The sequence below is a fragment of the Ornithorhynchus anatinus genome, chromosome 7 (assembly GCF_004115215.2).
Source record: "Ornithorhynchus anatinus isolate Pmale09 chromosome 7, mOrnAna1.pri.v4, whole genome shotgun sequence".
Classification (NCBI taxonomy): domain Eukaryota; kingdom Metazoa; phylum Chordata; class Mammalia; order Monotremata; family Ornithorhynchidae; genus Ornithorhynchus; species Ornithorhynchus anatinus.
Genome location: NC_041734.1, coordinates 76,205,291 through 76,220,368, shown reverse-complemented (window position 1 = coordinate 76,220,368; position 15,078 = coordinate 76,205,291). Strand labels below are relative to the sequence as shown.

Below are 15,078 nucleotides of genomic sequence, written 5' to 3'. Positions count from 1 at the left end.
TTGGTATTTGTTAAGCGCTTACTATGTGCAGAGCACTGTTCTAAGCGCTGGGGTAAATACAGGGTAATCGGGTTGTCCCACGTGAGGCTCACAGTTAATCCCCATTTTACAGATGAGGTAACTGAGGCACAGAGAAGTCAAGTGACTTGCCCACAGTCACACAGCAGACAAGTGGCAGAGCCTGCATTCGAACTCGTGACCTCTGACTCCCAAGCCCGGGCTCTTTCCACTGAGCCACTCTGCTTCTCTATTATTGTCCCCGGTTTACAGATAAGTAAAATGAGGCCCAGAGAGGTCAAGCAGCTTGCTCAGGGTTACAGTAGGCCAGAGGCAAAGCCCGGTATGCCAGTCTCATGGGCTTTCCACTGGATATAATATAAATATAACCACCCTGTCATATCTGCGTTTATCTCTAAAGCCTCCTAGCCCTTTATTGAATTCGCAGACATGAAGCAAGCAGAGTAGGAAATGACCTTATCCCGTGAAGCTAGGGTGTGTCTATTCCCCAGGGGCCACTGAAATACCACAAGGATAAAATGAGAAATACGCAACCAACTGTGATTCTTCGTGGACCTGGGAGAGCAAAAGTAGGAAGGATGGTTGAAATCTGGCGATACGGATTCCTCCTTTTAACTGTTGACATAAACTTCAGCTTCCAAAATCTGAATTTCCTTTCCACCCATTTCCCTTGACATTCTTCATAAGTGGTGGTAAAAACTGCGAAAGGCAGTAGTAGGAGAGGAAAACAGGGAAGAAGGGATCATTGGCAAGTCCACAAACTAGGTAATAAGCCTCTTGGTTCTCAGAGGTTGGCTACATATGAAAGCACTTTGGAAGTGAAGTTTGTGTATAAGTCTTGTACCGTGACCCTAGCGTCGTGTCCATTTGGGCCAGTCTCAGAGCACAACCCACAGCAAAAAATATCCTTCCTGCTCAAGGAGGAGGTCTCCTTGCAAGGCCACTTTAACTGTTGGGCCAACGCGGCCGGTCGAGGCATACATATCACCCTCTGAAAGCCATCTGCAGTGGCCCTCTGCCATTATCGGGAGACACCCTGGCTCTCCCTTCACGCTTCCCACTGCTGGCTTGCTGGTCCCAGAATGGCCCACGGGTGCTGGTGACAGAGGAGTCTGTAACGAAGTATGGAAAAACAAATAAAGGTGGGATAAACCGTAGCTTGTAAATCCTTCCCTCCCCAAGCCCACCAGAGTTTAAACAGACTCTACCTCGGATACTTTCACCTGATAGGTTTCTGTGTGTGGGAGAAAACTCACGTACAGGGTCATTTTGTGGATTCATGTTATACTCAAGCGTTGATTAGGGGACTCTTCTCATCCTCCGGGAGACTGTGGGGAAACTGTACACTTTTCTCTCGAAGGTCAGTGTAGATAGTTGCTGCCATATTATATGGATAATTTGGGCCTAAAAATACACTTTGAGCTCTGTGATTTGAATATTTCCAGGCAAAACCCCCAGCTGATGGGCATTTTTTCACTTTATTAGGATACTTAGTCTCAATAAAAAGTCGATGCAGTATGTCAGTCAAAGTAGTAGTCAGTGTATCTTTTATGCTAATGGTTGGCATTCATACAAATTCCTCTCTCTTAGGCTTCTAGACAAGCTTCAGGTATCCCAGGGATGACTCCAACTGAAGAAAAGTGAGTCGTTTTCTCCCTCATATCATGGTGGTGGGGTTTGGGTTTTTCGTTGTTGTTGTATTTGTAATAATTATTCTGAAACAATTATTCTGAAAAATTCTCTTTTTTTCCCCCAATCATGTTTTTGTACCAGGGATGGAAATCTTCCAGATATTGTGACTAAGGGCAGCTTACATGAGTTCCTAGTTAACTTGCACGAGAGATATGGGCCTGTGGTCTCCTTCTGGTTTGGCAGGCGTTTGGTGGTTAGTTTGGGAACGGTTGACCTACTGAAGCAGCATATCAATCCCAACAGGACATGTAAGTTTAATTTTCTTTTTAAAGAGGTCTTTACTATTTACTGTGAATCCATAATGTTCAATCAATCAGTCATTCGGTGGTATTTATTGAGCACTTATCGTTTGCAGGACACTGTACTAAGTATTTGGAAGAGTGCAATTTAGCAGAGTGTTAGACACATTCCCTGCCCCGTTTTCATTCGTATTCAAGAGGTAATGTTGTACAGAGGCCTGGATTCTGCCAGTGGCTCCCCAAAGCAGTCTTCGGTGGGTGAAGAGTGTGACATTTAGCAAAAAAAAAAAAAGTAATAATCGATAGTGTTTATTGAGCACCTCCTGTGCACAGAGCACTGAACTTAGTGCTGGGGAGAGTTCAGTAGAGTTTGTAGATATGCTTCCTCCCCTCGAAGAGCTTAAAATCTAGAGGGGTAGACAAACACTGAAATAATGTATGATTAGGAGGAAGATGCCTGCTGCTCATTGGCCACGCGGTTCCAATCTCCTTTTCAAATTAATCCATCCATCAGTGGTATTTATTGAGCACTTACTGTGTGCTTGGGAGAGTACAACAGACTAGGAGAACACAACCCCTGCCCGCAAGGAATTTAAAGACTAGAACGGGACACGGACATTAAAATAGATTAGCGCTGGGTGTGTGCTGTGCTAGTGGGGTGAAAATCAAGAGGCTAAAGTGTGTACAGACCCAGGTGCACAGATGACACAGAAGGGGACAGATGGGGAAGTGAGGGAAGGCCTCTTGGAGGAGGAAGGATTTTTAGTAGGGCTTGAAGGTGGGGAGACTGGTGATCCTTCAGATAGGAAGGGGGAGGGCATTGTAGGCCAGAGGGAGGGTGTGGGCAAGAGGTCACCAATGAGAAAGGCGAGACCGAAGTACAGTTAGTAGGTTGGCATTAGAGGAGCGAAGTGTGCTGGCTGGTTGTAGTAGATCAGTGAGGCAAGGTAGAGGGGGTAGAGTTAAGTCCCTAAAGGCTGATGGAAAGGAATTTTTGTTTGTGGAGGAGATGGATGAGCAACCGATGGAGATTTATGAGGAGAGGGAAGGTTTGAACCCATTTTTTTTTTTTTTTTGGAAAAATGATCCAGGGAGCAGAGTGAAATGTGGACTGGAGAGGGGAGAGGCTGGAGGCAGGGAGGTCAATCAGTCAATCACTTGTATTTATTGCGCGCTTACAGTGTGCAAAGGACTGTATTAAGCGCTTGAGAGAGTACAATACAGTAGAGTTGGTAGACACGTCCCCTGCTCACAGGGAACATTCCCTGCCTCTCCAATCCTGCCTCTCTCCTCCTCTGCAGTCTCACATTTCCTCCATTCATTCATTCATTCATTCATTCAATAGTATTTATTGAGCGCTTACTATGTGCAGAGCACTGTACTAAGCACTTGGGATGAACAAGTTGGCAACGGATAGAGACAGTCCCTGCCGTTTGACGGGCTTACGGTCTAATCGGGGGAGATGGACAGACAAGAACAATGGCAATAAATAGAGTCAAGGGGAAGAACATCTCGTAAAAACAATGGCAACTAAATAGAATCGAGGCGATGTACAATTCATTAACAAAATAAATAGGGTAATGGAAATATATACAGTTGAGGACCTCTCTATTTAGGTGTCCCTCTGACACATGTTCAAACCATTCATTCAGTTGCATTTATTGAGCACTTACTGTGTGCAGAGCACTGTTCTAAGCACTTGGAAGGTACAATTTGGCGACAGAAACAATTCGTACCCAACAGTGGGCTCATAGTCTAGAAGCAGGAGACAGATAACCAAACAAGTAGACAGGCATCAATACCATCAAAAAACAGAACTCTTCATCTTCCCACCCAAACCCTGCTCACCCCTTGTCTTTCCCATCACTTGTAGGCAATATCACCACCCTCCCTCTCTTGCAACCCCATAACTTCGACATTATCCTTGATTCATCTCCTTCATTCAACACAGATATTAAATCCATCACCAAATCCTGTCAGTTCTCCTTTCAAAACATCACCAAAATCCAGCTTTTCCTCTCCATCCAGACTTCCGCTATGCTGATTCCAAGCACTTATGCTATCCCACCTCAACTACTGCAGGGGCTGCTTCACTGATCTTCCCGCCTTCTGTCTCTCACCACTCCAAGTCCATACTTCACTCTGCTGCCCAGGTCATTTCATTTTCCTAAAACAATTCAGTCCATGTCTTCCCACTCCTCAAGAATCGTCAGTGGTTTCCTATTCACCTCCACATCAAACAGAGACTCTTTATTATCAGTTTTAAAGCACTCAATCAGCTCTCTCCCTTCTACCTTATCTACTCCACCCCAAACCGCACACTTTGCTCTTCTAACGTCAACCTACTCTGTACCCTTAAAGCACTTGATATTTACCCCACCCGCAGCACTTATGTACATACTTATAATTTATTTTAATGTCTGTCTCCCCCTCTAGACTGTAAATTCTTTGTGGGAAGGAAATGTGTTTACCAACCCTGTTGTATCGTACTCTCCCAGGTGCTTAGTACAGCCCTCTGCACACGTTTAGCACTCAATAAATACTGTTGATTGGTTGAGTGATTGAGTAGAGGAGAAGAGTCGAGAGTCCAGGGTTAAACCTTAATATACTCTCACAGTTAGGATGTAGGGAAGAAAGAAAGCAGCAAGAGACTTAGTAATCCAAAGTATATGAGGACAAATGGGAGAGAGAATGGTGACCCTAATCCAGATTTAGAGAGTGCAAAGAAAGAGGTTATCAGAATCCACAAAGAAATCTAGAAAGATTGAAAACTGAGAAAATATTATTAAAAGTTAACATCGAGCACTTTTAAATAATGCAAATGCTATGGAAATGCCTAAGATAGTAATGTTAGGTGATGATGATAATGGTATTTGTTAAGTGCTTACTATGTGCCAGGCACTGTACTAAGCTCTGGGGTGGATACGAAGCAAATCAGTTTGGACACAGTTGCTGTCCCACGTGGGGCTCACTGTCTCAATCCCCATTTTGCAGATGAGGTAACTGAGGCCCAGAGAAGTGAAGTGACTAGCCTAAGGTCACACAACATTCATTCATTCAGTAGTATTTATTGAGCACTTACTATGTGCAGAGCACTGTACTAAGAGCTTGGAATGTACAGTTGGGCAACAGAGACAATCCCTACCCAATAATGGGCTCACAGTTTAAACGGGGGAGACAGGCAGCAAAGCAAAACAGAACAAAACAAGTAGTCTGGCGTAGATATCAAGATAAATAGAATCATAGATATATACATACCATTAACAAAATAAATAGAGTAATAAATAACATAAACAAATATGCACAGTGCTGAGGGGAAGGGGGAAGAGCAGAGGGCAGGAGAAGGGAAATGGGGAGGGGAGGAGGAGCAGAGGGAAAGGGGGGCCCAGTATGGGAAGGCCTTCTGGAGGAGGTGGGCTGTCAAGCGCAGCAAACAAGTGGTGGAGCAGGGATTAGACCCATGACCTTCTGACTCCCCGGTCCCTGCTGTATCCACTGTGCCATGATGCTTCACCAGTATTACTAATATTAGGGTTAGAGGTGATGGAGTGGTTTGTAATATTAAAGTCTCTCTGCCCCTTGGGGCTCTAGACTTACAAGGCATCCAGTCAGATTTTTTTTTTAATGGGGTAATCTCCCAGTTTCATTCTTTTCCTAAATTTCATTTAGAATTCAAGAAAGTCGGTAGAATGAATGGCCGCCACATAAAAATTTGCCTCATTCACCTAAAGATCCAACTTCTGTTTTACATAAGGAAATTTGGTAAATGAGTCCGATATGGATGTGTTTATCAGTCAGTCGACCAATGCTTTGATTCAGCTCAGATTCCTGTGCGCAGAGCACCGTACTAAGCATTTGGGAGAGTATACTACATCTGAGCTGGTGGAAGATACGTTCCCCGCCCACAGCGATGTACATTATAGGAAGCCGTAGTGATAGTCTTGCAATATCTATCTTGCCTCATGGCAGCCCGTCTGAGAAAAGACAGCCGATAGTCGCCCGTCGAGAAGGACCTATCATTGGCGACATTTACCAAACGCTTCCTGTGTGTAGAGCACTGTACTAAGCGCTTGGGAGAGTAGAATCTAGCAGAGTTGGTAGACTCGTTCCCTGCCCACAAGGAGTTTACAATCTAGAGCCTCAGCCTCAGGATCAAGAACGCGCACAGAGGAATTGATTCTGGAGTCAGTGGCTTGTGCAGCCCCAGTTGCATTCTCTCACCCCTGCCCGCCGGTTTCCCACTGGGGCACGCAGTGTGTATGCGGTCTGCACCCGTGTTAGCTCGCTACAGGCGGAGCCGGGGCAAAACCCGAGTCTCCTGGTTTCCAGAGCCAGACTCTTTCCACTGGACCAACGGCAAGGGTAGGAAAAGCCGATGAGAGAATCTAAGAAAGCCAAACTAGGTCAGGCCGATGGTTCACCCAGCCAAATAGTCTGTCTCTAACAATGGCAATGAAGCAGGCTCGGATGAACTCTCTCTTAATTACCAACTCTGTGACATCCAGGCTTGTGTGAATAGACCATCTGACGTTCTTAACTTTCCCCTCCAATACCCGTCAAAGACCTTTCATGCATGTATATAATAACTCTTTTGACACTTTTAATCTTTTACTCTAAAATTGCTAACTTTCGCTCTAATAACTGGTTATAGACTCCTCCATTAATTTATTCAAGTCCTTTCTGAAGCTCTTGAAATGTTCTCTCGTCACTTCACTCTTCTATTTATACTTACACGCTTCTAACAAGAATTGTAGTGATGTCTCTTTCCCCTCTTCCTCCTATTTGTGAATGACTTGTTTCTTCCTCATTAGATTGTGAGGTCCTTGATAGCAGGGACCAGGTGTCTAACTAATCAATCGGTGATATTTATTGAGAGCCTACTTTGTACAGAGCACGGTACTAAGCACTTGAAAGAGAACAAGTCTCCCCTTGAAGACTGGAAGCTCTCTTCCCCTGCAGACTGGAAGCTTCCCGAAAGCAGGGATCATATCTACCATCTCTGCCGTACTCTGCTGTCCCAAACACACAGTACAGTGCTTTGCACACAGTAAGTGTTCAATAAGTGCCACTGATTGATTAATTGATTGCAATGCAGTTAGCAGACACATTCCCTGCCCAATAGGAGCTTACAGTCTAACAGAGGAGGCAGGCATTAAAATAAATTACAGGTAAAGGGAGCAGCTGAATATAAGGATATGTTCAGAAGTGCTGTGAGAATAGGGATTGGGGGCAGAACTAAGTGCAGGAGAAAGGATTAAGAATGTAATCCAGGAAGATTTCCTGGAGAAGATGTTTTCAGCAGGGCTTTGAAGATGGGGAGTGGGCTGGTCTCATATATAGTAATGATGATGTCAAGCACTGTTCTTCGCGCTGGGGTAGATGGACTGTCCCACGTGGAGCTCACAGCTTTAATCCCCATTTTACAGATGAGGTAACTGAGGCACAGAGAAGTGAAGTGACTTGCGCACGGTCACACAACAGGCAAGTGGTGAAGCCAGCATTAGAACCCAGGCCCTTCTGATTCCCTGGTCTGTGTTCTCTCCACTAGGTCATGCTGCTTCTGTGCATATGTAGGGGAGGGAGTTCCAGGCAGGGGGGAGAGGGTGAGCAAAGGGCCAACACAAGATGAGGCAAGAGTTAGGGGGAGTTGAATAGGTCGGTATTAGAGGAACCACTACCACGTTGGGTGGTAGTGGGAGAGGATGAGGATAAGTAAGGGGAAGAGAGCTGATCGAGTGCCCTGAATCAGATGGTGAAGAGTCTCTGCTTGCTGTAGAGATGGATGGACAACCTGAGTGGAGAGATGTGCGCCGAATGGATTTTTAGGAAAATGATCCGGGCAGCAGAATGAAGCGTGGACTGTCAATCATCCAGTTGTATTTACTGAGCACTAACTTTGTGCAGAGAACTGTACTAAGCGGTTGGGAGAATACCATATAACAATAAAGAGGCACAGTCCCTGCCCACAACGAGCTTACAGTCTAGAGGGGAAGACAGACATTATTATAAATAAATAAATGACAGATATGGACAGAAGCACTGCAGGGTTGGGAGGGAGGGATTAATAAACGGAACAAGTCAGGGTGACGCAGAAGGGAGTGGAAGAAAAGGAAAGGAGGGTTTAGGCGGGCAAGGCCACTTGGAGATGATGTGCCTTCAATAAGGCTTTGAAGGCGGGGAGAGGAATTGTTTTGTCGGATACGAGGAGGGAGGGCGTTGCGGGCCAGAGGCAGGAAGTGGGCGAGAGGTCGGCGGCGAGGTAAATCCTCAACTGGAAAGGGGAGAGGCTGCAGTTAGGGAGGTCAGCGAGGAGGCTGATTTCAGTAGTCGGACTTGATCGAACTATCTCAGGTGCTTAGTATTGTGCACTGCATACGGTAAGTACTCAATCAGTGGTATTTAGCAAGCACTTGATAAATGTAATTGATCGCTCTTTCTCTAAAAAAATTCCATACACCGTTCCTCTTATCTCTCCCTCCATGGTAGGAAAGAGATTTGCTTTGGTCTTGAACATATTCTCTTCGTGCCTCAGTAGATATCTCCCAGTTCCAGATTTGGGGATTCTGTAAACGAGTCCATGGTGACTATCCACACTTTTTCATGATTTCATAAGCTTCCCTCCAATCCCCTCTGAGCCATTTTCTTTCCAGAATGAAAAGTCCTTACCTTTTCAGTCTCCCCTCATGTGGGAGTTGCTTCACCCTCCCGTCGTCCCCAGTCATTTTGGTTCCTTTTCTCGGCACTTCTCTCAACTGTTCTATTATGTTCTGCCTAGAAGTAATAGTAGTATTTATCAGGTGCCGACTGGGTGCAATGAACTGTATTAAGAGCTTGGGAAGTACAGAACAGCAGAGTGACACATTAAGATGCAGGAACTAGAACGGCAGGCATATTCTTTGGTGGCCAAACTTTGGATATTATTTAGTTTTCCAATGTATTCTCCCAGGTGCTTAGGACAGTGCTCCGCACACAGGAAGCGCTCAGTAAATACCACCCAATTATTGATTTTCTGTCCCCTTCCAGATAGCCTAGAATTTTATTCGTTTTTGGAAGGGTTTCCCCTGAATGTTCACTTAGTATTTTGAGAGACTAGTTGACACTGACTCCAAGGTCTTTTTTTTTTTTTAATGGTATTTGTGCCAGGCACTGTACTGGGCTCTGGGATAGATATGAGCTAATCGGGTCAGTCAGTCTTAATCCCCTTAATCCCTCTTTTACAGATGAGGTAACTGAGGCCCAGAGAAGTTAAGTGACTTACCCGAGGTCACGTAGCAGACGAGACGGAGCCAGGATTGGAACCCAGGTCCTTTGACGCCCAGGCCCGCGCTTATTTCACTGGGCCACGCTGCTAGTTTAGAACCCATCATTATTAGTTGAGGTTAAGATGCAATGAAAAAAAACTACGATTACACTGGTAGTGCCTCGCCTTTTTGCAACTCCTTTCCTCTCCAGAGAGCTGCTTCCAGCTACCTTGTGGCTCGCTTTTTGTTTTTCAGCCGATCCGTTCGAAACGATGCTGAAGTCATTACTGAGGTATCAGTCCGGTCTCGGAGGAGATGCAGGCGAGAGCCACATAAGGAAGAAACTTTATGAAAATGGAGTGAGCAAGTCTCTTCAGAGTAATTTTGCTGTCCTGATAAAGGTACGGCGGTACATGATCTGGCTTGAGTTTTTTCTTCGTGGCCTAAATTGGACGACTTTCACAGTAGCTGACTTTCTACAACTGAAACTAACCTAGAATTATTGTTTCTAATCTCTACATTCCTACGCTCCTTTTTCTATTTATCGTTTTTTTTTTCCCCTTGCAATACAGATACTGATCTTTTCATTTCTGAGGTGTTAAGGTTCTCTTGCCTCCAAAAAGCCAAAACAAACCCACCAAGTTGAAATCCTAAGACTAGCATGGGTTTCCTGGTGCTGTCTATTCTAGTCTGTTATTCCTCTCCCTCCAGGCAGAACTGTGATCAAAGAGTATCAGATGAATGCTTGTCTGCTCTGCTGAGATTTCTGGGGAAGAAAACTCTATCAACGCCCTTGGAAATCTACTCCAGGGCTTAATATCCCATTGTGACAGAAATGTCTCCTTTCTATTCCCTTTTACTACAATTTGAGCCTGTCTCCTTTGTTTGATTTCAGTGGGGCTGAGGATCCGCTGGTCACGATCTCTGCAGAAGCTCATTTTAAAAATCCCTCTTTAGTTTCCTTGTAGATGTCATTAATCCAGTGGCTGCCCATTTTCCACGACCCCAAGGGGAAACTTTCTCCACCTCAAATATTGGTTCTCTTAACTCGCTACTCCCCAGCTCACACTTTCTACTCCTCTCGAGCCAAACCCCTAATGGCACCCTCCTCTCAGCTCATCCCAAGGCCTGGAAATCCTGTCATCTCCCTCAGCCTTTTGCCCCGTCCTGCCGCTGCTCGTTTCTGAAGCTCTTCTAGGAGGGTGGTCTCGTCTACCTGCCCCTCCTGTCACTCCTTAAAGAGAACGGCCAATGGATGTGGATAGCTCAGACTCATTTTGTGCACTCGGGAATTTTGGATAAGCAGCCAGTGTCTCTACTGCATATCTACAGGAGACCGTTCTCTGTGCCCTCTCCCGTTTCCCTCGGTCCCTTTGAAAATGTGGCCGTAAAAGCTGAAATATGATGCTGCAGCAGACTGAGCCATGCCACGTATTGTATCGGGCTACTGTGATTTCATAAGTCATGTATGTTTCGTTCCAGCGGCTAGATCGCTCAATAGATCAGTGTTAAGGGACACCGGGAGGCCCATAAGCATACGATTTTAATTGAGACTGCGATGAAAAAGCAACTGTCTTCACTGAAACCGTAAAAATCTCTCATAGAGCAGAGAGCAAACACCTGCACCAACCAATTTGGACGGATGGTCAAAGCGTCTTTCTCATTAGAAAGGTGTTTTTATTATGAGAGCTTAACGGATAAGACACTGAGCATTGAAAGTTTGGGACTTTGCCACTGAAAACGTTGAATCACAGGGCTTAGTTATCACCCTTTTATTGCCAACAGAGCTGCAACTGAAGGTTGTTTAATTCACCGCATTGTTTAGTGGTTGGGGTGGCCAAAAATAGGCCAGTATTATTTTATTCTCTCCCTAGTGCTTAATATAGTGCTCTACACACAATAAGTACTCAGTAAATGCGACTGATTATTATTCCTCTGGTACAAAGGCAATGTAGGTGGCCAGCAGCCTTTCTCATAATCCGAGCAGTCGAAATGGGCAACCCCATTTCCAACCCCTTAGTAAATTGTTTTTTTTAATCAGGGCACAGCCACCAGATATGATTGACAGTTTAAATAAAGCTATTTGAGAAATCCTTTAAAAACAGCCTACTAAGGCAGAAACATGTCAACAAAGAACTGATTTAAAACAATCACCTAAGGCTATGTTGTGATATAAATCAATATGCAGAGCACTGTACTGAGCACTTGGGAGGGTGCATTAGAGGGAGATTGTCATTTTAAAACACTGAAGCCACTGGTCAGTGAAGATTGTTTTACAAAAATTCAATTTTAGTACTCTGCTCTAATATAACAGATAACTGGGGCCGTCAAAGACACTGTTATGTAATTTGATAACAAATGTGTGGAGCAGATTGTGTGGGTGGAAATAATAATAATAATGATATTAAGCGCTTAATGTGTTCCAGGCACTGTACTAAACACTGGGGTAGATACAAGCAAATGAGGTTGGACACAGTCCTTGTCCCATGTAGGGCTCACGGTCTCAGTGCCCATTTCACAGATGAGGTAACTGAGGCCCACAGAGTGAAGTGACTTGCCCAAAGTCACACAGCAGACAAATGGTGGATCTGGGATTAGAACCCATGACCTTCTGACTCCCAGGCCCTTGCTCTATCCACTACGCCGTGCTGCTTCTCTACGAAGAGAGGGTGGTAGGATAAGTCACTTGGAACAAAACAGTGCAATGGATCACTCTGGGAGAATAAAGTTGAATGCCAAATATATAGATAATTCTGGTATTGAGGACAATAAATGTTGATAGACGAGACTAGGAAAAAAGAGAAAAATTCATTCAATTCTCCCAATAAGATATATTTTCATTACATGTTTTGGTTTGTGTGCCATTAGGGAGTGTTCTTCTGGTGATGCATGTCTTTCTGACTATCATAGTGTAATAATGATATTATTAAAGTCTCTAGACTGTAAGCTTGTGATGGGTGGGGAATGGGTCTACCAACTGTCATATATTGCAATCTCCCAAGCGCTTAGTACAGCGCTCTGCATACAATATGCACTTAATAAATTGCACTGATTGATGGATATTTGCTAAAGGCTTACAATGTGCCAAGCACTGTACTGATTGCTGTGGTAGATATAAGATGGGATATGATGATCTGCTATGTTTATATCTGTGGCTTAGTGGAAAGATCCCAGGCTTGGGAGTCAGAGGTCGTGGGTTCTAATCCTAGCTCCGCCACTTGTCAGCTATGTGACCTTGGGCAAGTCACTTCACTTCTCTGTGCCTCAGTTACCTCATCAGTAAAATGGGGATTAAGGCTATGAGCCCCACTTTGGACAACCTGATTAACTCGTATCTACCCCAGCGCTTAGAACGGTGCTCGGCACATAGTAAACTTAACAAATACCACCATTATCTTTATTATTAATATTATTATCTACCCCAGTGCCTAGCACATAGTAAGCATATAGAGAAGCAGCGTGGCTCAGTGGAAGTAGCCCGGGCTTGAGAGTCAGAGGTCAAGGGTTAGAATCCCGGCTCTGCCACTTGTCAGCTGTGTGACTGTGGGCAAGTCACTTCATTTCTCTGTGCCTCAATGACTTCATCTGTAAAATGGGGATTAAGACTGGGAGCCTCACGTGGGACAACCTGATGACCCTGTATCTCCCCCAGCGCTTAGAACAGTGCTCTGCACATAGCGCTTAACAAATACCAACATTATTATTATTGTTATTTAAATACCATCATCATTATTATTATCTACCCCAGTGTTTAACACAGTGCTTGGAGCATAATATGAGTTTAATAAATACCGTAACTCTGTTGGAAGAAACAGTTGTGTGAACATGTGCGGTGTCAGTCAAAGCACACACATCGTAACTCAAGTTTTCCTAATGTGGTGTTCTCCAGGAACGTTTGACTGGAAGCTCTTTCCTCTAGGCCGGGCTGGGGTGTGGTAGGAGAGTAACAAGGTGAGGTAGGAGGGGCTTTAAAGCCAGGGAGGCAAGTTCTAAGATAAATTAGAAAAGCAGCGTGGCTCAGTGGAAAGAGCCCGGGCTTGGGAGTCAGCGGTCCTGAGTTTGAATCCCAGATGTGCCACTTGTCAGCTGTGTGACTGTGGGCAAGTCACTTCACTTCTCTGGGCCTCGGCTACTTCTTCTGTAAAATGAGGATTAAGACCGTGAGCCTCACGTGGGACAAGCTGATTACCCTGTATCTACCCCTGCGCTTAGAACAGTGCTCTGCACATAGTAAGCACTTAACAAATAAAAAAAAAATAAATTACTGGTAGAACTGTTTAAGTGGTACAGGGGTACAATAAAGAAGCAATACTTACTAAAGCGTGATATAAAGCCATAAAATGAGTATCAGCCTGGATCCTTTATTGCTTGGCTCTCTAGAAACGCATCCTCTTACTTAATCCTTCTACTTCCTCGTATTACCACCCTCACTTCCTCAACTGCTTTAGCAGTTGTGTGCCTCTGCTTACTTAATCATTAGAGAAGCAGCGTGGCTCAGTGGAAAGAGCACGGGCTTGGGAGTCAGAGGTCATGAGTTCGAATCCCACCTCTGCCAATTGTCAACACTGTGACTGTGGGCAAGTCACTTCACTTGTCTGTGCCTCAGTTACCTCATTTGTAAAATGGGGATTAAAACTGTGAGCCTCAGGTGGGACAACCTGATGACCCTGTATCTACCCCAGCGCTTAGAACAGTGCTCTGCACATAGTAAGCGCTTAACAAATACCAACATTATTATTAACATTATTACTTGCCTATTTAATTGCTTACCTTTACTATTTTAATATCCATGATCTACTCTTGTAGTTGCTTATTGTATACATGACTGTTTCCACTTGTCTCCCCTTTTATATTGTGAGCTTCTAGAGGACAGAGACCTTTAACTTCTACCGTGTATCACAGATTGACTTGTATGGTGCTCTTGACAGTAGGTGTTCAATAAGTGCAGTTGATTCATTCCGTCGTATTTATTGAATGCTTACCGTGTTCAAAGCACTGCTCAGTGGAGATAGCCCGGGCTTTGGAGTCAGAGGTGATGGGTTCGAGTGCAGACTCTGCCACTTGTCAGCTGTGTGACTGTGGGCAAGTCACTTCACTTCTCTGTGCCTCAGTTACCTCATCTGTAAAATGGGGACTAAAACTATGAGCCCCACATGGGACAACCTGATCACCCTGTATCTACCCCAGTGCTTAGAACAGTAGTCTGCACATAGTAAGCGCTAAACGAATAGCACATTATAATTATTATTATTACTAAGCGCTTCGGAGAGTACAGTGTAATACACACGCATTCCTGCCCACAACGAGCTCACAATCTAGAAGGGGAGACGGTCATTAATATAAATAAATAGATAAATAAATAGGACATTATGATGATGTCGAGGAAGGAGAAGGTGAGAGGACTGTGATGAGTTGCAGGGAATGTCTCTCTTTGTTGCAGTTTTGTACTTTCCCAAGCGCTTAGTACAGTGCTTTGCACACAGTAAGTGCTCAATAAATACCATTGAATGAATTACAGGCGGCTTTTCCAGAGTGCTTCTTAGTAGAGTGTTTTGCACACAGTAGGTGCTCAAATATGAAGGAATGAATGAACGAGTCAGGGGAAAGAATAAAGGCAGGTTGGGATACTCATTGCTGCTGAAAAGCTGTCCCTGAACTTGTTGCTTTGTTGGTTTGGATTCAAAATACAAAGGAAATGAGAAGTTATAAGGTGGTGATTTAGGGGAGGAGGGAATTATCAAGGGGAATTTCAAGAATCCTCTCTTTTTGTGAGTTAGCAGGTTCGCACACACACCAAAGTGAGGAAAAAGCAAAATCGAATCAATCTGTTTTTAAAAATGCCTGGAGAGCAGGCGCGAAACCGCAGGTGTGGCTTTGCCAAGGGGAAA

At 44.5% G+C, this 15,078-nt stretch overlaps 1 protein-coding gene across 2 annotated transcripts in view; it reads left to right on the top strand.

The window, feature by feature from the left end:
* LOC100074598 (cytochrome P450 20A1) overlaps positions 1–15,078 on the top strand; it is a 42,202-nt gene that overhangs the window by 1,707 nt on the left and 25,417 nt on the right. For both annotated transcript variants that reach the window (XM_029069445.2, XM_029069443.2), the window contains exons 2-4: positions 1,609–1,658; positions 1,792–1,958; positions 9,446–9,591. In XM_029069445.2, coding sequence (XP_028925278.1) covers positions 1,609–1,658; positions 1,792–1,958; positions 9,446–9,591 — 363 coding nt within the window. The remainder of the gene's footprint in view (positions 1–1,608; positions 1,659–1,791; positions 1,959–9,445; positions 9,592–15,078) is intronic.